The 27,309-nt window shown below is 32.3% G+C and overlaps 1 protein-coding gene across 1 annotated transcript; it reads right to left on the bottom strand.

Annotated features, from left to right (window-relative positions):
- Positions 1 to 8,417: 8,417 nt before the first annotated feature.
- Positions 8,418 to 12,288, bottom strand: LOC131632886 (uncharacterized). The gene has a single exon (XM_058903609.1). It carries the CDS (start codon positions 12,160 to 12,162, stop codon positions 11,239 to 11,241), a length of 924 nt encoding a protein of 307 aa, XP_058759592.1. The 5' UTR covers positions 12,163 to 12,288; the 3' UTR covers positions 8,418 to 11,238.
- Positions 12,289 to 27,309: the final 15,021 nt, after the last annotated feature.

The following is a 27,309-nucleotide window of genomic DNA, read 5'->3' on the forward strand; positions in this document are numbered from 1 at the left end:
ACAACAATATTCAAGAATTGAATCTTTCACAATAGAGATTATTTTTATATATTAACAGTATAAATTTTGTTTAGCATGTTAATTCAATTAAATCGTTACAAATATATAGGTGTATACAAAAAATATAATAGATTCTCATTCTTCAGATATTAAACTCTGTTTGGCATGTTATCTTTTGAGTTTGTAGTTTATATCTTATAGCTTATAAATTCATATGATGATAAAATATCTGTTTGGTAACAGTTTTTTTATCATAAGTTTATAGCTTATTTTACTAGTTTATAGCTTATTTTTAAGACTCTATTTTAAATAACATTTTTGCTTATAACTTATAGCTTATAACTTATCATTTTTTTCTTCAATTTTTACTCTTATTATTTTAACCTCTATAATTTATTTTAATTTAAAATAAAATAATTATGGATTAAATATCTTTTATGTCATTTTAATTAATCAGTTAGTTGAACCACTAATTTTACCAAAAACTTCAATTATTTTATCAGCTATAAGCTAAAAGTTATGAGCCATAAGCCATCAATAATAAACTATTAACTATCAACTAACTTATCAGTCAACCGCTATTTTTACCAAACAAAATCTAAGAGGATGCACATTTGTGTATGACTTTTAAATCAAAAATAAAAATATAATGAATTCGTGTATCTTATGCAAAACTAAAAGGAACTGCCTTCAAATTTGTAATCAATTTCATTCATGGTAGTTTATATTGTTAAAACCTTCTCTTGATTTTTTAGATATGGCGAATAATATATAAAGACTAATTTGCGATTATGTAAATATAAAGTAACCTCCTCTTTTGATTGTCATTTTGTATCCATAATATCTTGCAAAATTTTCATATTTCTAATCATTATTTTTTGGTATTACTTGCAAACTCTTAGTGTGGAGTCTCTTTTATATCAATATATTCACTTGATGATCTCTATCAAATGCTAATGAGATCTTGTGTAGTGTATAAAATTTTAGTTTTGAATATGTTTAATTTCGATGGAACAGATAAGAAATGTAAGTGTGTGTGTGTTTATAGTATAATATATAAATAAACATTGATATTGTCATGCATTTTGGATTATCGTTGGAAAGAGTATTGAGCAATGACATGTCATGCATTATGGAATTGGAGGAATAAAGATATTCATTCGGATTTTAGTGGTTCGTCTTTATCTTTGGAGCACATAAGTATGCAAGTTAAAATTATGATCATGCCATAACTAGTTTGAGATACATTCAAAAAGTTCCTAAGATTCAATCTATTATCAGTTGGTCGTCTCTTCTGTTAGATTGGGTAAAATTGAATAATGATGGTGCAGGTAAAACTGACTCATACATATTTTAAAATATATTGAGTTAAGTTGATATTGTTTTTTTTTTTTTGATGGCATAAGTTGATATTGTTAAAAAAGACATTTAGACCTATTCAATAACATCGTATCATATTTGAGATAATGAGGAATCTTTAGAGTTGAACAGATATTAGTGACGTGTAGATGTAGAGCTCTTCTGGCATGCATGAGTGCTTGGCATCTAACGAGGTGGAGTTGGGATGCACCTACAAAGTTAGCACTTAAATATCATGTCAATAAAGTCAAAGAGATGTAACTTTGCAGGAGTGAGTGAAAAAGTATCTTTTAATAGTGTGGCACATGGAATAACTTATATACTACAGGCGGTTAAATCTGCTCCCGCTTGGATCAACGTGAGATGTTAGTGAAGGTTCAAAGAAACACAAGAACGGAAGGTTTGAATTGGGTTTCTAGATTTAAAGCTTTTTTGTGAACCCAAATACAAACAGCACAAAGCTAGCAATGATAAAAAAAACACATGTATTTTATCCTGGTTCACTGTTAACTAGGCTACCTCCTGTCCACCCACCAAAGTGATTTCTCCTCATCAACAAGGACTTCATCTACTAATAAATTCTTTTATTACAACCGCAAAGACTACCCCTTAATGTCTTCTTAAGGATCCTGACTAACCTTGGTCCCTCAAGGAAATCAACTCAAAAACTACCCGTCAATGACTTCTCAAGTATTCTGACTAAACACTTAGTCACTTAAGGTATTTAACCAACTAGTTAAAATTTCAAAAACTGATACACACGGTTATAACACAACAATATTTATATAGAATGAAATTTATAAAGCTTTCAAGATTAAGAATGACGTTCTTCTTTGTGTAGTTGCTCAACTTTCTGTTCTCAGTGTTTTATCTCTTAATCTGAACATTGTAGTTCTTTAGCTTTTTTTTTATTTTCTTGTTGTGTATCTTTTTTGCACAGTTCTCCACAGTTGATCTTCTTTTTCCATTGCTTCACGGTTCCCTTTATATAGATGAAGAATTTAAGTTGCAAATTCACAAACCATAGTTGCAAGAAGACGTTTGATGCACAGTAGTAGAGTGGTGCTAGCAACAATGAGAAGAAGGTTTGGACGTATTGAAAAAGTCAGTACTTGCATACAGTCCTATTTTGTAGTGTAGCATAGACGATAATGATTTTGTATTAAAATAATATTTCCAGACTTAAGTTTTCAACTTTGGAACATATGCATTCTTTCATGCGTCGTGAGTATCCAGAGTCCAAATACCATGATTGGTGTTTTGACTTGACTGCTAAGGATATTTGCAGCATATATTATCTTATCTTTAGGTACCCATATCTTTTGGATCCTTTGTGGTTAATTTTTCTAAAAGTTTTATCAACCAAGGGTCTTTGAACATAATCAGTGTCATGTATTTGACCAGAGATGAAGTGAGAGTATAAGGGAGATGGTTTAATCACAATATCATCTACATGTTTAGGGTCAAACATTTGGTTTAATGTAACCCAGAAATTTTTTTCCATTACCACTAACTCCATAGATCATGAAAGTCATCTTCCTTCTATCTGTGTGTTGGTAGAAAATTTTGAATGAGGTTTCATACTTCATTGAAGCATATTATGAATTCATAGGAGCATTAATGAGAATTTCTTTTTCTAAAATATTACTCTTGCTTTTAAGCAATAGAGTTTTCATTTTTCAAAGCAATTAATTTTTTATTTTAAAGTAGTGTTTTCTTTTATTAGCTCATTATGTGCTTCAGAATGAGTTACAAGAATATGTTTTAGAAACTTGTATCTTTTATGAAGATATTGATTCTTTTCAAGAATCTCAACTAAGGAAGTTTCAATATCAGAATGAGATAAAAGGGAAAATACCTCTTCAGTGTCTTATTCTAGTTCTGACTTAGAGTTACTTGTTTTCGTCTTGGCCATCAGCACCATATTTGCTTGCTTTTCTTTATACTCATTATATGAAGAGTCAGAGTCATCCCATGTTAGCAGCTCACATTTCTTCTTATTTTTGAAAATCTTCCTCTTTAGTCTTTCTTTGTTGAGTCTACGACGCTTGTTTTTGAAATGGCCAGGCTCTTTGCATTCGAAGCAAATAACCTCTTTTTCAGCTCCAAATTTCTTCTACTCTGATGTTGACTTAGAATGCTCATCTGATCTTTTGTGGCCTATGAAAATTTTTTTTTTGCTTCCAGAGATGATTAATTCTTTTAAACAGCAGAGACACTTCATCTTCATCTTCATCATCAGAATTTTCTTTGGAATTTTCTTCAGAATCTTCCTCTTCTGCTTGAAAGCCTTAGTCTTTTCAAACTTGCTTTTAGATTTCAAATAAACAAATTTTCTTTTCTTTAGAGGTTCATCTTTTTCAAACTATATTTTATGACTTCTTAAATAACTTATAAGTTCTTCCATAGTTGTACTGTTGAGATTCTTTGACACCTTTAGTGCAGTCACCATTGACCTTCATTTCTTTGGAAGACTTCTGATGATCTTTTTTACATGGTATGCAGTTGTGTAGCCTTTGTATAGAACTTCCATCCCTACTACGAGAGTTTAAAACCTTGAGAACATACTCTCAATAGTTTCATCATCTTCCATCTTGAAGGATTCATATTTTTGAATCACGGCAAGAGCCTTGGTTTCTTTGAGTTGCTTGTTTCCTTCATGAATCATTCTCAGAGAATCACATATAGACTTTGGAGAGTCTCTATTTGTTATCTTTTCATACTCAGCGTATGAGATAGCATTCAACATAATGATTATTTATTTGTGATAATTTTTATTATCCTTTTTCTATTGATAACTCATAACACTTCTTTCAAGTTTGACACCATTTGCATTTAGATGATGGGTTTAACCATCTGTTACCATATCCCATAGATCCACATCAAATCCAAGGAAGAAACTTTCAGTTATATCCTTTAAATAGTCAAACTTATCACCATCGAAGACTGGTGGTTTAGCAGAAAAATGATTTTTTTATCATTATTGATATTTGCAGGAGGAAATTGTGCCATTGTATTCCAATTACTGGATCTTTAATTGCAGGAGGACATAATTAAGTGTTTCATAATAATCAAAACCAGAACTGGAGCTCATAAGCCAATTGAAGGTTCAATGAAACACAAGAAAGAGGGTTTTGAATTGGGCTTCTATATTTAAAGCTTATTTCATGAACCTAAATACAAACAACACAAAGTTAACAATGATAAAGAACACAAGTATTTTATCCTGTTTCAGCGTTAACTAGGTTACCTCCAATCCACCCACCAAGGTGATTTTGCCTTATCAACAAGGACTTAATCCACTAATCAATTATTTGATTGCAACCGCAAAGACTACCCGTAAATGCCTTCTCAAAGATCATGAATAACCTAAGTCCCTCAAGGAAATCAACTCAAATATTATCCGTCAATGACTTCTCGGGTATTCTGACCAAAGACTTAGTCACTCAAGGTATTTAACCAACTAGTTGAATTACAAGAGTTTTCGTTTAAAAAGTGCTTCGTCAAAAGCAGATACACACATTTATAATACAACAATATTTTACATAGAATGAAATTTATAAAGCTTTTAAGATAAGAACGACTTTCTTCTATGTGTAGTTGCTCAATTTTTTGTTCTCGGTGCTTTCTCTCTTGATATGAACGTTGTAGTTCCTTAGCTTTTTTTATTTTCTTGTTGTGTATATTTTTCTTCACATTTGTTCTTCTTTTTCATTGCTTTAATATCTCCTTTATATAGAAGAAGAATATATTCGTTGGAGGGTGAAGTTAGAAATTCACAAATCATAGCTACAAGAAGATGTTTAATGCACAGTAGTAGAGTGGCACTAGAAACATTGAGAGGAAAGATTGGACGTATTGAAAAATTTGGTACTAATATAAAATCCTTTTTTGTAGAGTAGTGTAGAGGATAATGATTTCGTATTAAAATAATATTTCTACACTATCTTCCTTCAGTGATAAAATCTTAAGTCAGAGGCTTCAAAATAAAGTTTTTGAAGCTTGGTCAAAGTTCAAAGTCACTTTCTTTCTTTATAGTTAACTTCTTGAGTCAGAGGCTTATGATGAAATTGTTGAAGCTTGATCAGAGTTCCTTTAGAGTTTTGAGAACATTGAGAGTTTAGAGTCTCGAATCAGATTCATTCTGGATATGATCTTTTTAGAATTTGAATTGAAGCTTACAAATGGATATTCACTTGTAAACACATCTTGTATTCACCGTCGGCTTAGAGTGCAGATTGGTGTCCAAAGTTCCGAGTTGCTCCTTCAGAGTCCAGAACTTTCACTAGTTCAGAGTCCATAACTTGATTACCCAGAGTCCAGAACTAATTGTCAGATCATGTACACTTAACAAATCTTTAAAATACAAAATTGTTCTCCTTACATTGAATACTTGTTATCATCAATACTCAAAGATAAGCTGCAGTACCAAACTTGTTCCAACAATCTCCCCCTTTTTTATGATGAGAAATTCATGTATTTAAATGAACAATTTTTCTTTAATAAATGCACAATAATTTAAAACAACATATTTAGGTTTGTAAACTCTCCCTGTGTTTAAATTTTAATAAAATTTTCAACTTCAGCAGAGAGAGGTTTGTAAGCTACCCCTGAGAATATTATCAAAAAATTTATGACTTCTTCAGAGTGAGGTTTGCAAGCTCCCCCTGAGAGTAAGAATTAGACGATTTTTATTTTCCAAAAAAATTTAATCAAAATTAAAAGTGTCTTCTTTAACATAGATCACTTATGATCAACCTTATTAGAGTTATCACAAAGATCTCTTCAACGCAAAGCATAAGTGGATGGTGCAGCCAGATACATTTGCCTAAATATTATTAAGATATATCATATGTTTGATTTCTATTTAAGAAAGCAGATATATCAAAATCATTTATTTTCCCCCCATTTTTCATAAATCAAAAACAATGAGTAATAAGCATAAGATTGAAGTAAAAAAGGACAAGAACATGAAATAGAAGAAATTGTTAACAGCGAACCAGGATAAAAATATTGTGTTCGTTATTTTTATTCTAAGTTCTTTGTTTGATTGTCTCAGGTAGTAAAAGTTTTAATTCTTGAAACCCAATTCAAACTCCTTTCTTATGTTTCCTTTACCTTCAAATAGTGGTGTGTTTTTGTATAAAATACGAAATTGCAATTGTTGAGGTTCGAACCCGTGTGCAATACTCTTTAATCCTCTGTTCTACAAAAACCAAGGGATAAAATGAAAACTTTTTATAACGCCCTTGTTACCTCGCCTTTGAAACTGAGATAAAACCTCTTTTTCAACCGAGATAAAAGGAGTTTTGTTGTAGTGATGGAAGCTGTAGTACCGTGACAAAATTATGTTAAGTGATCGAATCTGATTCATTCCCTTAGGCCATTGTCAAATATGTAAAAATTACAAGCTAATCATTGTTGCTTAATTAAGTTTTACACCCATCCATAATTTTTCTCAACTAAGTATATATATAATAACATAAATAACATTTAAAATGCTAACACTTAATCAGAATCTCAAAATATTAGTCTCTTAATTAATGCATATCACATTGCTTAATTGTGAAATCATATAACTATTATTATTATTATTATTATTATTATTATTATTATTATTATTATTATTATTATTATTATTATTATTATTATTATTATTATTTTGAAAGGAGATGAGCATAGACCAATCAAAATAACTCAATGTAAATTCCTTAATAGTGTGACAATCATGGATGGTTTTTTAGAAACAGACTCAGCTAACTTGAGGTCACCACTATAATAAGGAGTATGAGCAATCCTTTTTATGGCATCAAAATACGAATAGAGAAGGTGAGTGTTGATTTATTGGAGGCACAAATTCACAAATGCAAGATAGAATGGATGCTCCAAAAATTGAAAGAGTAAAGATATGCACAGATGAGGTAATAAAGTGGAATGCTTTAGAAGAGCAAGTTCTTAGGGATATAGATCCATCTCTTACAACACTACTATATACAAAACTATAAAAGAATATAGATCCATCTCTTAAGACACTACTATATACAAAGTAATCTCCAATGTGATGACCACAAGGTTGGAGAATGTGTTATGCAGTATTGAAATCAAAATCATGAATCTTTTATTCCAAGACAACATATACATGATCACATCTTACTTGCATATGAGCTTATCAGGTGTTATACAAGGAAATGGGTATTCCTAGATGTATGTTGCAATTAGACCTACAAAAAAACTTATGATACTATTAAATTGATTGTTATGGAGACCATCTTGAAAGAACTTGGCTTCCCTGGAAAATTTTAAGATGGATAATGTTGGTTGTTACTAAAATATCATATAGATTCATAATAAATGGATAACACACCAAGTTTTTTAAGGCAAAGAGAAGCTTCAGACAGGGAGATCCAAGGTTTTTAAGAGCTATGTTTGTGTTATGATTAGCATGTCATGATCGACTTGCAACAAAGGAGAGATTACACAGGGTTGGTTTAATATGTAATTAAAGTTGTTATTTCTGCACACATTCAAAAACTATACAATATATTATTTTCTCTTGTTCAAGTCTGAAACATATATGGAATCATATGCTAGAGTGGTTGTAGATTACGCACTCACCAAAAGAGTGTAAGTCACAACTCTAAAATTCAATTTTAGTGACCAAATTAGAGACCGAAAAAGCTTTAAAATTGGTCACTAAAATGTTTTGCAACCGATTTAGATATCATCACTTTTTGGTTGAAAAAGTGCTAGTCGCTAAGCTTCTGCGACGAATTTAGTGACCGAGATTTAGCGCCGAATTTGTGACTGAATTTAGTGACCGATTTTAGTGTTCTTTTTTGGTAAAATAAAATTATAATTTTTCAAACCCAAGAATCAAACTTGTGACAGAATAGGCGGTCACAAAATTTTAGTCGCAAAATCGATGGCTGATTTATTTTAGTGACCGATTTAGTGACATCTTAAAGTTGATTCATGAATATTAAATTTTGGTCATGAAATCGGTCACTAAAAGTGAGTTTTTTAGTAGTGGGTGAATTATAGTGGATAATCGAAAATAGTAAAGGAAAAGGTTGGAAGGTTCAACTACTCAAGAGTGCCTTTGCTGAAACACTTTATGAAATATGGAAATATAGGAATGAAACTTATTATGGAAACACTATAAGTAATACAACTATAGAGCAAAAAATTATAGACACTTTATATACAGGACATGGACTAATCCCAAGTTTCGAGATAATGTTGCGAGGCAAATGATGATTTAGCTTAAACTTGGACTATATATTTTTGTTTCACTTATTTTGGGCTGGATCATTTTAGATCGTCATTTTGTATATACACTGTTTTGGATAATATATCTAAAACAGTGTATGTACAAAATGACGACCACTACCCAAAATAGTGTATGTACAAAATGGCGATCTAATATATAAAAAAAATTGGTTGACATAAAATAATCTGAATTAGCGATCAGTTTAATCAAGATATTGGATCATTGATTAATTGGTCAGATTTGTAAGTCACTGGTTGGTTAGACCGCATGATAGTTGATCTAATATATTAAAAAATTTAATTGACATAAAATTATGGTTATAAAAATTTTAAAAAATATAAACAAATTTTCCATACACTCGACAAAATCAAATTCAAGAACTCAAAAAATCCAATAATCAAATTCATATAAAGTAAAGATGAATTCTTTTTTAATAGGCGGTAACTCAAAATTACTTGTATAATTATCATTTCATATCCAAAATCATCTTGAGTACCGACCTTAACTTCAAACAAAAATAAAATAATGATTCTTAATCCTATAACAAAATCATCCAAATCAAATTACAAATGATAAATAGAAAGCAAAAATGTAACATTTAAATTGAAAAAGTTGTAAGCTCAACAATAATAATGAAATTAAATAACAAGAATTAATCCTACAATAAGAAATTGATTATGAAAGTTGAGAGTTTTAGGTAGCTTAATAGATAAGAGGTAAATTCTTAAAATTATGAAAGTTTCATTTTTTTTTTTTTTGGAGATGATTCAATTTTGAATTTTTTTTCACTCATTGCAAAATGTGTTAGTAAAAGAAAGTGAAATTCATCGGTTCAAACAAGCTCACGTCCTATCCTCCAATTCACGATCTGATCAATCTAAGTGTTCGAGTCTGATTTTAAAACACTATCTAAATTCTAGACAAACATGAAAAGGGTTGGCATCTCTTTTATCTACCAATTTATCTACCAATTTATCTACCAATCATTCTTGTCATTAACTATCACCAATTATATTAAACTACATAATTCTTGATGTTTTTTAACATGATAATTTCTTTTATTTATATTTATTTATCATACTATTAAATTTCATCATGATTATGTTTGAGTTATATTTATTATTTTGACTCATAGATGGGTCTATATTCAGATATACTATTCAATTGCGAATACAATATATATTTTTTAGAATAGGTTCCTATCATATTAACTTAAATTAAGTATCTAGTTTCAATGCATATATGTTGATCTAAACTTGCTCCTGAACTTTATATAACTAAAAGAGTTGAACACAATTTTTAAAATTACTTTTTTTTTAATGTTAATTTGAACAAAATATTGTAATAAGATTAAAGTAAATTGAGTTGAAGTTGACATTTAATCAAAATACAACAATAGAACAAATAGAAGGCAAGTAAGTACGACAAGAGTTGTTGATGCGTAGAAGGAGAAGAAAGATATATATAATGATTAAACAACCACGTTTTATTGCCGTGTAAGAACTGCATTTGAAGAACTGCTTGTTTTAAACACTTATCTTTGTAATAGACTATATGACATGCTTCATAAAATAACATTTACAATATATATTTAAATAAAAGGTCGGGCTAACGAATATTTTAAATTCATTTTTCAATAATTCTAACTAAAAAATATTAAAACAAATAAACATATTAATCATGTTAATTAATTAATTTTGAAACTCTTTTAAACTCGATTTATCTTGAAAGTTAAAAGTAGTTAGTTGTAGTATAAGTGTAGAAGCTAATACTCTAAAAATGACAAAAACTATGTAGATGCCTTTACCTAACTAATGAATATGTCCCTATTTTTAAATAAATAGCAACATAAACAAAGCAAGGCACGAATGCCTAGATACTCTCTACTCTATCTAATTCACAAATTCTTATCTCTAGCTATGTATGTATATATACAATTATCACACACATTGATATTAAGCTTAGTGATTCCTTATCATGCAATATCATACAATTAACTATTTTATTAATCGCAAAGTCCTAGAGCGACAATAATAGTTACACACTTTAAACTAAGCCAATGGTTACATAGACATATGGCATTGGCATATAGTAATAGAAATAGAAGTAGGAGTACTTTTTAAGCCTCATTACTTTGCATATTATTCAAACTCCTAATTCCTTAAAATTACTTTTTCAACCCTCTCATCTCCCATAATGGCAAAAGTGAACCGCGTGTTCCACTTCTTTAGAGTTTAAAATTTAGGGTTTGTCATCGTTACAGAGAACTTAAACACAATTGTTGAATTGTTACATTTGTTCTTTGATTCAACGTTGTGTTTAGTTCTCTGCAACTCCTTTGTAGAAGGGAATCTCACCCTTTAGTTAATAATGAAACACACTCATATCCATAGGCACATTATTCTCATTAGAAATTCTAATAAAGTTTCTTCAAACAATAGTAGAAAAACTCTAGCTTAAATAATACCTAACCATGAGTGTTGAGAGAGTGTGTGGAAGATCTTGCTCCTTTCCTCAATCCATGAAAAACCAGCTAGGTATTATCTATATATAGATAGATATAGGAGTATTTATATTCTATTATTATATGTCTGTGACTTTATCATTTCTCACAGCCCCAAACTTAGAGCAGCTTTCACGTCTAATCTCCATGCAAAACCACCACACTGTAATCTCCAAACATCACAAGGAACCATTTTTAAACACTTCTCGTTCCTCCACGTGTACTGTAACCTAACACCACAGGTGAACGCTGGGTAAGAATAACACCATGCAACACTCTCCTTCACCTTCAACCAAACGACAACTTCAATCTCTTTAACCTCGTCGTTCACCACCATCCTCTTGTACGCGTCATTCACCCATAAAACCCTTCCGTAACTGTCCGTTACAAAACACGGACACGTGTCCGTTTCTAGAATCTTCATTTTCTCAACGTCCGTACAGTTAAACACTCGCTCACCTTCTTCACTCATGCACGTGCTAGTCACGCTCTCCACCGTTATCCATGATTCAACCACCGCTTTCTCCGACGTGGATATCAGATCTAAAATCTCCCCGGCGTTTTGCGTTTTGAGATCCGGTTTCGATATCGGATTTGAATTCAGATTCTCTAAGATCTGAATCTTCTCAACAGTTAAGTTAAGATCGACGTTCTTACACCATGAACCGCCGGTGAAAGGTGTTTCTTCTTCCGCTTTTTCCGGCATCAGCTGTAGAGTAACAACTGCAGCCACGCTATCGATGTTATCTGTTGTTTCAACAACTTTTTCCGGTGGTTTATTACCGTTCTTTTTTACATATCCGTTGTTTCTCCTAATCCTAACGTACTTTCTCTTAGTTCGTTTACCTGGAAGTGTAGAGATGGATTGTTTGGCCGGAGTTAGTTCTCCGGAGGTTGATGAGGCTCCGGTGACTGGCTTCGGTGCGATCGGTCGGAACCGGAGCATTATTCCGTTGAAAATATTGTTCTGGTTGTGGAGGGAACTATTACTGCTGCACGCTCCCACGCGCCACACGTGTTCAGATTCCATCACGTTGCTGTTGGAGGAGAAGCGATAGCGAAACGAAGCTTTTTTCTTTGTTTCTCTTTCTCTCTCTAGTTTGTTTGGTTGGGTTTAGTGAGTCGTTACTCGTTGCTTGGGATGGAGATGGAAACAATAATGATAACGGCAGTACGGTGGCTGGCTCATCAAACACCACGTGTCTAGGGCAACACTCATGAACAGTACCAATACTTTTAGTTTTTTTAAATTTTTTTGTCTTAATATTTTTTTCTCCATGTTTACCTCGGGTTCATTTTGTTTTCTTCTATATAAATAATATATGTTTTTTAATCTAATTAGTTTTGAAAAAAATTTGAAATTGATATTTAAATTATTTACAAATTTATAGAAAGAACTATTTTGATTAATTTTGAAAAATTAAAGATGAATATAATATTTCTTAAAAATTAAAAAATCAAAATAAAGTGAAGTTAACATTCTGAATAAACTCTATGTTTATTTTACTCATATTTTTCTTCTTTCTTTCCAATTTATTGTATTTGATTAGTTTTTTTTAAAAAAAAATTAGAACACCTTTGTTTCAATTTTTTTTTAAATGATTTTTATGGTTGTATATATTTTTATCTAAAAAAATTACAAGCTTTATTTTAATAAATATTTAAAAATAAAAATTAATTTAAACTATTATTGTTAAATTATTATTTTATATTTTTTATAATGTTATTATAATTGGTTTTGTATATCAAAATTTTAAAAAATTAATTAACTTTGATACTATTTCAATTATTTTTCATAAAAAACATTTTTAAGATATATATTTTTGAAAAATTTGTAAATTTGAGTTTTAATTTTTAATGATATAAAAAAATTTGAAAAATTAATGTTTGAAAAAGTTTTTGGTAAACATCATTTTTAAAAATTAAAAAATAGGCTAATTACAGTTTTGGTCCCCCTGTTTTAGGTTTTTCACGATTTTGGTCCTCCTATTTTCTTTTTAAACAGTTTTGGTCCCCCATCCCAATTTTGTCCATGAACAGTGCATGAACAGTCCGAACATGAACAGTGCATGAACAGTTGCATCAATATTAAAACAGAGGGACCAAAACTGTAATTTAGCCTAAAAAATATTAATTTTTTAAAATAAAAAAAATGGACCCTTAGGTCATTGTAAAAATCACTTTTATTATATGTATTTAAAGATTTATTATTATGAAAACTGAGTCACATTTATTATATGTATTTAATTATTTATTATTATGAAACTCATCTCATTTTTATACTATAGTTGTAAATTACAATTATGTTGTAATTGACATAAATTACTATTGTTATTTAAATTTATTATATATTCTCTCTTTGTTCAATTTATAAAAAAAAAAAACTATAAATAAGAATAGAGAGAATATTAAAGATGATTGAGTGTTTGTTGTTAAAAAATAGAGGTTGAGAGTGATTGACAAGATTAAAAAGGACACGTGTTAGATATAATGGTAGAGTGCATCCTGAAAAAGTAAATCTCCTAAACTCATTGGTCGAAAAAATAAACAATTCAGTTAGCATGGGTCCCACATAGAAAATGGCGTATCTGTAATCTGTATTGGGAGGTTGTGATTGGTCCCACGATTGAAGGGAGTAGCCAATTAAAACGAAGAAGGTGTGAAGCACTGGCTGGAAAGAATGGGGGTACGTGGCTTCTTTGGAGGGAACAGCACTGCACAATATTCCCTGTCTTTGATGTTGAAATCACTTTTCTAATGCTGCAATTTCGAGAATGTGTACACGTACTAGATTTTTATTTGAGAGGAAAACAACATTGTCATAACTATGATTTCATGAGATTTTTTTTTGTTGTGCTTTCCAAGTAAGAGAATGGTCACATGCTAGTACTATTTCTCTAGTCTCTATCCCTAGTTTGGTTGGCCTAACTAGAGTACCTCCGCCCTCTCTAATTTACGGCAAAAGCAATTATTTCCATGATAATTAAAATTGCAATTGTGTTATTAATTCATTTAGATTTTATGTAAAATAAAGAGAGATTATTTAATGAATTTAATTGTCTTTTATAGTTAGTTGGTTTATTATAACTTTAGTCTCTATATTTAATCTTTTCTTGATTTTGATTCCTCTATTTTAAAAATTATTATTTTAGTCTTTGTTTTAAATTTTCTGTGCAATTTTCGTTCTCTATTTTGTTTTTTCTGCAAAATTAGTCTTTATTTTTATTTCTTTTTCAACAAAAAACTTAAAAGGGAATCAAAATCCCGGTTTTAAAAATGAGGGGACCAGAATCGAAAAAATATCAAAATAGAATGACCAAAGTTACAATTAAATCTAGTTAGTTTATAAAAAAATCAAAAATTTATTTGAATTAAATATTTTTAAATTAATATTTATTTACAAATAGGTTTGATTTGACTTTTTATCTTTAAATATGAGTTTTTAGAAATAATAAAAGATACTTTTTGAAAATAGAATATTAAATTTACATAAAAATTTATAAAGACCTTATATTTAAGAATAAACATAATCCAAAATAGTTTTAAAAAAAAAAATTTATCAAAGAGGGGCCCTAAAGCCCAAAAAAGATAGAGTTTACACCATAATCAATTAGAAAATAGAAGATTCAACGCGACCATTCTCTAGTAAATGAGACATGAAAGTAGGACAAACATCAAAGATACACATTAATTCATAAAATTAATTCCTCTCTTAGCTAGAGCATCAACACAATAATTGACCTCTCGATACACATGTTTGATTTGGACATTCCAATCTTGCGATATAAGAGCTCTAATCTGCACTAGCAAACTCCTTTTCATGAGACAGTTATTGTCATTTGTATTGATAGCATTCACAATTATTTGGGAATCAAGATTTATCTCAACAACTTAAATTCCCGTGGCTTTTACTAGTTTCAATCCTTCAAGTAACTCCTATAATTATGCTATGACGGTATAACAATCGCCGACATTTTTCGCAAAGCCACTAAGCTAGCTTTCTTCATGATTTCTAACTATACCTCTGCAACCGGCGCTGCCAATATTGCTACGAGCTCCATCAGTATTGAAATTGACCCACCCTATTGTTGGTGGCTCTCATTTGATGTACGTCAATTCTCAGTAATGTTGAGTAATTGTGCTTGCTGTTAGTTTTGCGTTATGATAATCTTGCAGCATCATGTATATTTAGTTCATCAGATTATGAGGTCTGACAAATCTATCATCATGAAGCTCTTTATTATGCAAATTCTATAAGCTATGACAAATTGTTGCCCAAAAAACTTCACAGTCACCATCCACGTGTTAACCCAAATTCTGGTTTAAATTTATGTAAATCCACTGATGCACATCTATGGCAAAGAAGGCATCTCGCATTAGGACAATGAGAGTAGTATATATCAATTAGAAGAAAAAAATTGATGAACAAAAAAGTATTATTAATTCTATATTGAAAAGTGAAAGTTATATTTATTTTAAAACAAGTTTTTGTTAAAGAGACAGCCATTATGATATAATGGGAGTACATATTACTCTGTTTCAAAATAATGTTATCATAAGATTTTTTGCACACAGATTAAGAAATACAATAATATTATTATAAGATATTACAATTTTATTAAATTAACTTTATTAAGTTATTAGAAGTACTATATAGAGTAATAATTAAAAAATATAATTAGAAAAATAATAATCATTACTATATTGAAAAGTGAGAATGACATTCATTTTGGAATAAATTTTACTTGCTAAAACGACAATTATTTTGAAATAAATGCTACTAGCTAAAAGGACAGTTATTTTGAAACGGAAGAAGTACATTGTTGTTATTTTAGATAAAAATTTGGTAGTATTTTTTTTTTTTGGAATGGATATTTCTCATTTGTCATTTACATATAAGATAGTAAAGTGTGATCTCTTATGAATTTTTAAATCTCTTTTAAAGGGAATTTAAGTGAATAATTGATAAGTCTCAAGAGTAAAATTAAGATGAGTTAAGCCTTCAAAGTTATTGGTCAAGAACATGATCTTACAATAAAATGTTTTTGTTGCAAAGATCAACATTGTAAAAATAGAGTCTCCTCCCACACAAATAACATCTCCCCATCTTTAACCATATAATTCATTACTCCACTCCAACCAAGACATCTTAGCTACGGTATTTATTGAAATTCGAATTAAACAATCTACTAAAATTTTCTCTAAGAATCTCCTTCGAGTACAAATCTTACTTAAAAGGTAAACTACTGCATTATCAACTTCTTTGAACTCAAAGTTAGCAAATCACCTTTCACATCATAAATTTTCCCATCGTTCAATGGCCTGGATAACTTTTTACCACCATGAACATCCCTTATTGCTACTGATAACCTCACTCCCTCTAATTTCATACTAATTTGGACTCCAACACCTTAAACTATAACGCACACCTTAAGGTTTTGGGTGAATATGTTGTGTCTCTCAATTTTATGGTTGTTATTGACTTAATTTGGATTTTTCTTTCATTATCCATCAGTTGTACAAGAATTAATGGTTCAACTACAAATCGACTCCTTGTAACGAAAATCTTCCTGAATAGCTAGTCAGCGGGCGGCGTATCATGTTGAAGTGATCATAACATGGTAATTAAAGGTTTCAAAATAGGTACAAGTGTATGGAGATATAAGAGTTTGTGCTTGGGGAAAACATATAAATGGATGGACTCACACTTGAAAGGAGATTGTTGTGAAACAAGTGCGAGTTACAAGTTTCACATTGCTTAGAAAAGAGGAGATTGAGTATTTGATAAGTGATATAACCCATATACCTAAGCCCTTAATATTTTGGATGCATGTGTGGTATCTCTCTTGCTAATGTGTTTGACCTTGACCTAATATGGATGCTCTTGCTCATGACCTATCATTGGTATTTGAGTCAATAGTTCAACTAAGTGATTGGCTCCTTGTATCAAAATCCTTTCTAACAAGGTGGTGGTTAGGTGGTGTGTCATATTAAAATGCATGTCACATGGTAAGGGTGCCAACAACGGTACAAGTGTATCAGATTGAAAAAGGTCTCGCTCTAAGGGGACCATGTAAGTGGATGGACTCACACTTGAGGGTGAGATTATTGTGATATAAGTGTGAGTTAGAAGTCCCACACTTCTTGGAAAATTGGAGGTTGAACACTTTGTAAATGAGGGGACTCATATACCTAATACCTTATATTTTGGGTGAATACATGGTATCTCTTCCACTTATGTGGTTGCACTTGAATCAATGTGAATACTCTTTGTGTGTGTGTGTGTCTCTCTCTATTGACCCATCAAATATTGGGATAATGATTAATGATACTAAGATAATAATATGAGTGTTATGTATTGATGATGATGTATGATATATCTATGTTTTATGTGATAAATGGGTTGAATAATTAAGGTAATGATAAATGTTGAAGATGGTTTAATTAGTTTTTGCGTACTCGAGTCATGAGTATGAACCGAGGGACATATAATGATGATGAATATCGCATGTGTGTTATGTGTTGTGTTCATATAGTGAGACATGACATGAAGGATGACCATGTTAAAATCAAAGCTTGAAGTTCGAAGATATTTTAAGAGTGTTGTCAATAGAAAATTCTTACGCAAAGGCGGTACACTGTTGAGACGTTCCCGTTGAATATGAATCACCCAGACTAGACATTATTGTTCAATGCTCATGGGGGGAGTAGCTCGTTTATCAACTAAAAGGTAGTTTGGTGCATGTCTCGAAGTTAGGAGTATTTTACCTAGCATCCATTGCATTGTACCTAACAACCCCCCCAATTGTAGCACTTTTACCATAATACTCTTACACTTTAATATTACAATTTTCACTATTCAAATTGTTATTTGTCGAACTTTTGGGAGTAACTTTGGATTCTACCGCATTTTTTAAAACGTCTACCGGATATTTACAAGGGTTTTTTCTATTCAATTTATGTATTTATACTGGCAATTTTTCTCAAAAAAAAAAAAACATGCATTTTCGCATGCACTTTTATAGACATTTTTGAAAAATGCGGTATACATGCATTTTACCGGTATTTTTAAAATTGTCGATAAAAAAGCATGTTTGCATACCAAAAATTTCAAAAATGCATCTAAGATATTGCATTTCTTAACAATTCTGGTATGTACATGTTCATTTTTGGATTTTTTTTTTAAATCTAGTAGTTCTTTTTTTGTAGCTTTTTATTTTATTTTTTGTAGTGAGGACCGAAGGAAGAGATGGAAAGATTATTTCTAAATTGACTGATACTCCCTCTGTCCCAAAATAAATGTCACATTTGGAAAAAAAATTGTCCCAAAATACTTGTCACTTTACATTACCAATGCAATTTTATATTCAATGTTCCAATTGTACCCTCTAATAAATATTTTTAATTTATTATTTTCTTACTTAATATTAATGTTATTTCGAATACACCAATAGTTAATCAGGATAATTTGGTAAAGTCGTCTTTCTCTCTCTTTCATTTATTATTGTTTCTTAATCTGTGTGAAGTGGGTCATTGCGACATATAATTTGGGACGGAGGGAGTATAATAGAGAGAGCAACTATAAAGTCCTTTGGGGGAGACTGTGAAGCTGATAGAAAGCTGTTGCATCTTAGGGCGAGTAGAGTAGTCCCCACGGATTCTCACTGCATAAGGATAAAGCAATCTCGATTCCCCTGCACTTTGCAACGTAAAAGAGGTAGAGCTGGACGGGACAAAGATCTTGATGTCAATTCAAATGTTGGTGTTATTGATGATGTAAAGGTTCCTCCTCAAGATGATATATAGGTTCCTCCTCAGAATCATATTGAGGTTTCTTCTCAGGATAATACGGAGGTTCCTCATTAGGATGATATAGAGGTTCCTGTTGTAGTAGATACGGAAATGGTGGCTCATGCTGATACAAAGTCATCTGTCCACATAAATGGAGAGTTCGCTGGAGGGTCCAATGACCATACCTTACTTACTGGGTATGTCGATCTTTTGGCATTTAGATTATGGTAGGGAGATGTATAAATATTTTATTTTAAGTTTTTTTTATTACAGATTAATTGAAATTAACTGATGGTTTATACTTTAATTGCTTCAGGATTACCCCCATTGAAGGTGCTCATCCATGGGGAAAAGTTGAAGATATTATGTGATGTGCACATGTCAGATGAAGTTAGGGAAATTGTCATTGATGTCAACATGCTTTCGTTGGTGGACAGTTCCCTCACCATGCTTGACGCTCCACTGCAGTCTATTTTGTTGAGTGATGGCATAAGGAGGCATCCTCCTTTCATCTACTATCTGGCGAGATGATAAATACCCTAGATAATGTCTCCATCCTATTCCATCTCCCCCTTATAAGTAACTTCTTCATTGCTCCTGTCATTAACTAGGAGATTATGTGTATCCCACCCTCACATCACCACCTATTAAATTTGCAGATGATATTGGACCTTCCTAAGATGGAGGGCCTTCAGATTACGTGTCACCGCCTCCACCACTTCCACCTGGTATATGAATGGCTAGTAACTGCTGCAAAGGATAAAACTTTGTTCAGATAACCCCATGGATTTGGTAAACCTAGATGGTGAGATTTATATCGGACTGTCTTAGATATCAATATTGCTTGTGGTGGACTTGAGTAGGTTTTATCAATTTTTTTTGTTGCTATTGTTGATATTATTTCAGTTTTGTAACGAATTACTTTTATACTATTGACATTTTATCTTAACATTTTATTATAGCAAAATTAGCTTTATATTACTGAATTGTGAATATAACTTAACACGAACATTGCTTAACATAACTTAACAAGAAAATAACATGAACAAAACTTAATCATTACTAGATAATTTAGAATGTAACACCCCATACATAACTAACTAGTATATTATGCATGAAACGTTAAAAATCGATATTGAGTATATACAAAAGCCAAAGATACAAGATGATCCATATAAAATACAACACGAAATTCTAATAAGAATTACAAAACATGTGTCTTCAATGGATCTGCACAGCGGAAAATGAGATCTAACGGGGTCTCAGAGCCATCACCACTTCCAAGTCTTCAGTCCAAACCTGCTACTTGCCAACCACTACTAAACTGCACCTGAAAAAGATAAGTTGATTGGGGTGAGATTACTAAATCTCAGTGAGTCCTCCTATCCTATGGGTCCACTCGGTTCTACAGGGTACATGCATCAACAAACCGAATCCACCATTGATTCGGGGTTATCCTCACATCCGGCACACATACGGAGCAAACACACGAATCGTCCACCATAGGAGTCATCATATCACAAGTGCACAAATAGTACAACAAACACGTATGCAGACCCATACCCATGTACGGGGAATCCAGAAGTACGTTAATACCACTACTAGGTTACAAACACACCCTCGGTGGGTTCACCCATGCCTATTTGTCAAGAGACTTGCACAAGCACCCTACAAGAGTGATTAGATGGGTTCGCACAAGCCTACTTGGCTGCGAGATGACCTTGCCTAAGAGGCGACACTGTCCCACTAATCACTTGTACGCGCGTGGTGTTAACAACAAGTGCAACACGCCGTCTCGACGCATGAGCCCGTCCGGTTAGGAACCTAATGATGTAGCCTACACGGCATCACTAGAGATGGTTTAACTGTTATGCGTAGGCTTACTTAGCCGCATAACGCCACCATACCGAGCACGCGAGTGTGTTAACAGCAAGTGAGTAAAATGCCTCCAGACCCTCACAAGCACACTGCAACGGTAGTTCAGGTGTGTGCCTCTGTGATCCACGATCAGGACAGTCCCACGGACGACTCAAGGACCCACGGTCCGAACCGTAACCTAGTACCTGGTCTACTTTGATTCAAGCATACACAGTATGACAAGCGTCAATCACACAATACAATCAATCCCGAATGTTTAACCGAAACAACGGGCATTAATGATCATTATCACACAAAGCATCATGCCACAAATAAGCAACCATCTCCGAACGTCAATCGAACGGACGAATAAACATGATATGATCATCATAAAGCATATTGATATATTGCATCAATTAATGATCCACATATTGAGAATCAACACATCCATGATCATATACAACATTAGCATGTTCAAATACAATTTAAACATGTCTCACACGACTAAGGAGGCGTTCGGTTCTCTATTCGGAACGAAACTGCTCTCGGGGGAATTAGTAACGTAAAATCTCAGCCGACGAGGTTCACTAAGTGGGGTTCCAATATTATTAAATCAAACATTTTGGTTTGGGAACCAATTTTATTAGAAAGTACACGTCGCTAGCTTTCCAACGATATAAAGTTTGCGTGAAACGGACTTACGACGCAAAAGTTACGATTTTCCGAAGTTTCCTATTTTTTTCCATTTCTCTCAGGGTAACCGATTACCCAAAGTTAGTAACCGATTACTGGCACTAAAAACAGTCCAAAATTGCATTTTTAACAGCGTAATCGGTTACCCACATACCCGTAACCGGTTACTCTGCATCAGAATGTGTTTTTCTGCATTTTTAGGGGTTCTAAAAGCATCCTAACTCATTTTTAGGTTCCTCAATCATCCAATTACGAATCCTATCATATTTCAACAGTGTATAACATGCAATAGCACCACTAGAACACATATTTGATCAATTAAATCACATACTACAACAATGAGCACCAAAACATGGTAAGCATCATGATTCTATGAATATCTCTCAAAATTCCAAGACCCCAAATACAAACCCTTACATGCAAATCCCCAAAGTTACTATCTAAGGACTCGCCTTGGATCAAATGGGGGTTTACATGATGTTCTTGTTGCCATTGCATCTCCCTCTTGTTCAAACTTCCATCTCCATCATCAAGAAATCCGTAGCTCCCCTTAACACACATTCAGCATGCATGTCCCAACTTTAAGCTTGATTTTCTCCTTCAAAACAGAAGCTATGAACGCAAACCATATATGCAAATCGAAGAGAATTTCGTTAGCTTTCCAACAAGACTAGAATCGTTACAATCGGAGTTACAAGCAGAGAGTTATTACCGTTTTAGTGGAGCTGTACCAAGAGTTGCGAAAATGGCTTGTTGAACATAAATTCTTCTTTCTCCTTTCATGCCTCTAAGCTCTCTCCCTCCTAAATTCTGATTTGGAAAAGATATTGTCTTTACTAACCACTTTAAGACCATGCAAATGAAGAATAATGTCCAATTTACCATCCAACTAAGCGATATTTACAACTTTGCCATGTAGTTCCATTCTAACCAATCCCCTTTGTTTCTAACTACTCCACTAACTCTTATTAATAATCATTCTTTAGATTAATAGGAAATAAGGCCAATGTGCATTCTAATTATCAATTAACCAATTAATGATAATAATCGGGTTTGGAGAGTCGGGGTATTACATAGAATGTTTCAACATCTTGATAATATCGTTGACAAATCTTGCAATTGTCGCATCCACCTCGATCAGACCCTTTATTTCGTATAGGTGATATGTGTTCCACATAATTTTTAAATCTTCATATGTCTTCCGCTCAAACTTATTGAACTTAATCTTTCCTTCATTATCAATCAAGGGGGTACTCGATCTTGTCCACCTTTGTGTTGTTTGTGTGGTGCAAGAGATTATCCCATTTGGATTTTAGTACAGCAAGCGGGGTGTCATTTGTGAGCCTAAAATCAACAAGAGGTTTAATGTCATTGTAGTACACAAATACGAGATACCCAAATTGAGACATTATGAGATGTTTTTTTAACAACATATGGTGTATATTTGTACAAGTTTTAAATTATTATGGACCACACAAAATTGTAGGTGCAATTACAACCATATAAAAGTGTCAGATAAATCTCAATCATTGAAGACTAACACTGCCAATTTTTCAAAGGTGTGAAAAAAATATGATATTATAGGTTTTTTAAAAATGTGGGTAAATTTTGTCGCTTTAAAATATCAAAAAAAAAATGCATATTGAAAGTTTTATATGACCTACCGGAATTTTTTTCCAAATAAGAGAATGTTTTATAAAATTATATTTAATTTTTGTATTTATCATTTTTATAAAACTTTTTAAAAATTATCAATTGTATATTATATATTTTTTTCTCAACATACCTTTAATTTTAGTTTTTCCATACAATCTACAATAAATACTCTAATAAATTTATTAACTAACTCTCTCTTCAAAAGAACAATTTTAAATAATAATATTAATTATCAAAGATTTAATTATATAAATATAATTTTATTTTTTAATTTTCATAATTTATTTAAAAAGATTGAATATTTATTTACGAAAGTACTTATAGATTCAACATATATATTACAATGTTAAATGAGATTAGATTGCCAATCATATAATAATGATGTGGAATTTGCAAACCTCCTCACGACATTATATCAAGACAAAAACCATATATATATATATATATATATATATATATATATATATATATAGGTAACTAAAATTAATCGAAATTCAAACTTCAATGAAAATATTATTAAAAAGTATAACATTCTTGAAACTTAAGTCAATCAATAAACATATTTTAGTCTAGTTTGTTTCTAACAACGATAAAAAGATGCACTGCACTTTAGAGTGGATGAGAACTACACCTGTCTCATGAAAAGTTCTGCCAGCAATTGAATCTCATTGGTAAATAGTTTTTAATTGTAATGTTGTAGGCCCTAGCACCGATGAAAGTGAAAGTATACATCCAACCCAAACCCATGATATATATGAGAAACAATAACCCATGACACTGAAATTTGGGTGTTAAAAATATGTCAAGTATAATTTTTGAGATTTTCGTTGCCCACCTCCCAACCTTCTAGGTCACCTCTGGTGAAAAATTATATATACTCCTGACTTCAGAAATGCATTTCCGAAATGCAAGAAAAAGGTGTTTTTGGAGATGCATCTCCGAAAGCGCCTTTTTTTTTCAAAATTTGTCTTATTTCGGAAATGCATTTCCGAAAACAGCATTTCGGAAGTACATTTCCGAAATACTGCGCGTTTTGCAGATTTAGCAAAACAGCCCCCTCCCCCAATTCATTTACCCTAATTCAACTTCAAACACAACCCCAAAGAGATTTTGTGCAAACCACTTCCAAGGCTACATCAAAGGCTCCAATAACCTTGCTATACTACATTCAAAAGCCCTCCAATCTCTTCAATCATTAAGCTTTTCGAGTTTTAAATCTATGATTAAAATTTCTATTAGGGTGTTTAGAAATAGCAAAAATTGTATTGGGGTAGGTTGGTACTGCTATTTAGGTTGTTTAGAATGATTAAACATAGTTTTGAAGTTGGTTTTTGGAGTCTGCCATAGAAGTTGCAGAAAACTTCTTCGCAGGGGTGTTTCGGAAGTTCATTTCCGAAAACACCTCCATTCCCAGTTTCGGAAATGAACTTCCGAAGTGTATCAGAAATGAATTTTTTTTAGTTTTTTCTTTTGTCTCGCATATTTATTGATTTCAATTGTTTTCAGGAACATGTCAGGCAACCAAGCACGCATCAGACAGGGTAGAGAGACCCAGACTGCGTCGGCTAGACGCGAGCGGGCGGCGCAGCTGGCGTCGACGCAGGGACGGGGGCAGGGACGGGGAGGTGTGCGAGTTCCCGTGCAGATGGACGAGGGTACCTCTACATCTGGATCGAGGAGTCGTCTGGCTCGGATATCTTCTTCCCGCCAGCGAGAGGAGGAGGAGGAGGAGGCAGTGACATACCACGAGGCGGAGGAGGTACCGGATGTTGACCCTCCACATGGGGAGGAGGAGGAGCAGGAGGAGGAGGGCTACCCGGGAGGGCCCAATGACACTACCGTGCTGATTACCTACCATGAGCACGTCGCTCGGCGTATCTGGGAGGGAGAGGTATTTTTTATAATTTGCCCGACTATATTATTTAACCATTTATAATTTAGCCGTTTATTCAATATTTTTAGGTGTTGTAATGTATTATTAGAATTTGTGTACATTCGATGGTTACACGACGAGTTACACTCGTGTAATTAGGGATGTCAACGGGCAGAGAATGTTAAGAGGATGTTTCTCCGCTCTCCGCCCCCAATTTTATTCCTCATCCCCGTCTCGGGAAATGTTTTTCTCCATCCCCACAGATCCCCATGGTGATCCGCAGATATTGAATCTTAAAAAAAAATTTATACTTTTCGATTAAAATTATGAGTATTTCAATTTTTTCTTTAAAAAAAACACGTATTTTGCATCTTTCTTTTTTAAAAAAATATATAAAAATACATCTTGCATCAATAACAAAATAAAAAAAAAGCAAAAGCACTTGTTGTTGCTAATATTTTTTTTAAAAAAATAATAAATATTAACAGAACTTGTTGCTATTATGCTTCCATTAATTTACTACTGCGGTACCGCTGTCGTCCAGCGCAAGTGGTTTATTATGTGTGAGTGTGGCAAATTCATAACTACTAATTTATTAGTTGAATGAAAAGCATGTTAGTAATGAAAGAAAAGTGAATTTGAAGAGTAGTTATCATAAGCACAATGAACAAAGGAAAGTGGTTGTTGTGATGATGATGAGAATTGAGGAGATGATTAATGGAGGAGACAAAGATAATTGAGAAAAGAAAAAAAAGGAGACATGTGTATATTTTATGTATTGGGTGCACTTTTCTAGGGTTGATTATTTGGGTAATAAAACAATATATTATATGATAAAACATAAAAATAAAATATCCACTAATGACTCTTTATTTTCTAATACATTAATATTTTTTTATGTAAAATTATACAATTATGTATTATATGATATATAAAATATAAAAGTTAAATAATATGGTCGGAGTCAAGGAATCCACGGGGCGGATGGTACTTTCCCAATCCCCGCCCCAAAGTTTCATCGGGAGAAATTTTCCCTCCATTCCATCCCCACGGAGGAAAAAATCCCCAACCTCGGTGCTCCGAACAGATAATCCTTACAGGAATCTCCATTAACAGATGCAAATTGACATTACTACGCGCAATAGTCAAAAAAATCAAAGAAACGAAATATTTTTCTATGATTCGTGATTTTACTCCTGATGTGAGTCATCAAGAGCAAATGACTCTAATTAAGTCCAATAAAAATTGAAGAGTTTTTTGTAGAATTTTTGAACGTTTATGACAAGGATATGATAATGGATCAAACATGAAAGGTAAACATCAAGGTGTACAAATAAAATTATTAGATATTAACCCTAGAGCATTATACAAACCATGTGGTTGTCATAGTCTTAATTTGACACTTTGTGATATTACAAACTCTTGTATTAAAGCTAAATATTTTTTTTGATATTATTTCCTTTTGACGTTCAACAACCTCCTTCTACGTTTTGTAAGTTGGTATATCTTTTGTATGTTATATTGTGTTCACTAACTTTCATATCCACCTCTATGATATTGTATGGTGTTTCACCTTCCCTTGTTTCTTTATGTTATTGTGGTTCACCAACTTTCTCGATTTGAGTGGTGACACCATTCACACTATTATGATCTTAGGGATTCATAACTGTGGCACTTGGAAGACTTTCTTGAGCTTGTTGTGATAGTTGTGAGCTATTTTGTCAACTTGTATTTCCAAACTCTTTATTGATCCTAAAGGGCTCTTTCAATCATTCTCTGACTCTTTATGAAATTGAGCAATTTGAGCGGTCATCATTTTAAGAGCTTAATCCCAATATAAATTATTTGCAAAAGCTTTAAAAAGATTTTATTTTCCTCTTGGTAACCTATGGTATTATCTTTGAGACCCTCCTTGTTTTTATTTCCATGAAAAGTTCGCATGGTTCCCCAATTGTAGATTGTAGTACTAGAATATGGATTCTTTCACCAGTAACAGTCATCCACCGTTTATGTTCCTTTTAAATTTCAAAATTCTTTCCTCTTTTAGAGCTGGTATTTAGAACACGTGTTTTTCTTCTGTCATATGTTATAACAGTCCTTTGTTCAGGTATCTTGACTCCTCATTTGCTCCTCCCTTTAAGCATATCTGCAGCAAAAACAATTTCAGATTTAGGTACCCGTAATCTGATGGGTCCTTTGGGGTAAGTTTTGAAGGGTTTCTCTTGATCTTGTACCTTAGCCTTTAGGTAGTGAGGCTTGAGATTATTAAAGAATTTTGGTTTAAAATATTTAGGTCTTGAATAATTC

Source organism: Vicia villosa, unplaced genomic scaffold, assembly GCF_029867415.1.
Source record: "Vicia villosa cultivar HV-30 ecotype Madison, WI unplaced genomic scaffold, Vvil1.0 ctg.001048F_1_1_3, whole genome shotgun sequence".
Classification (NCBI taxonomy): domain Eukaryota; kingdom Viridiplantae; phylum Streptophyta; class Magnoliopsida; order Fabales; family Fabaceae; genus Vicia; species Vicia villosa.

Coding starts and splice junctions, on each gene's coding strand:
- LOC131632886 (XM_058903609.1), bottom strand. CDS start 12,162: ATGGAATCTGAACACGTGTGGCGCGTGGGAGCGTGCAGCAGTAATAGT.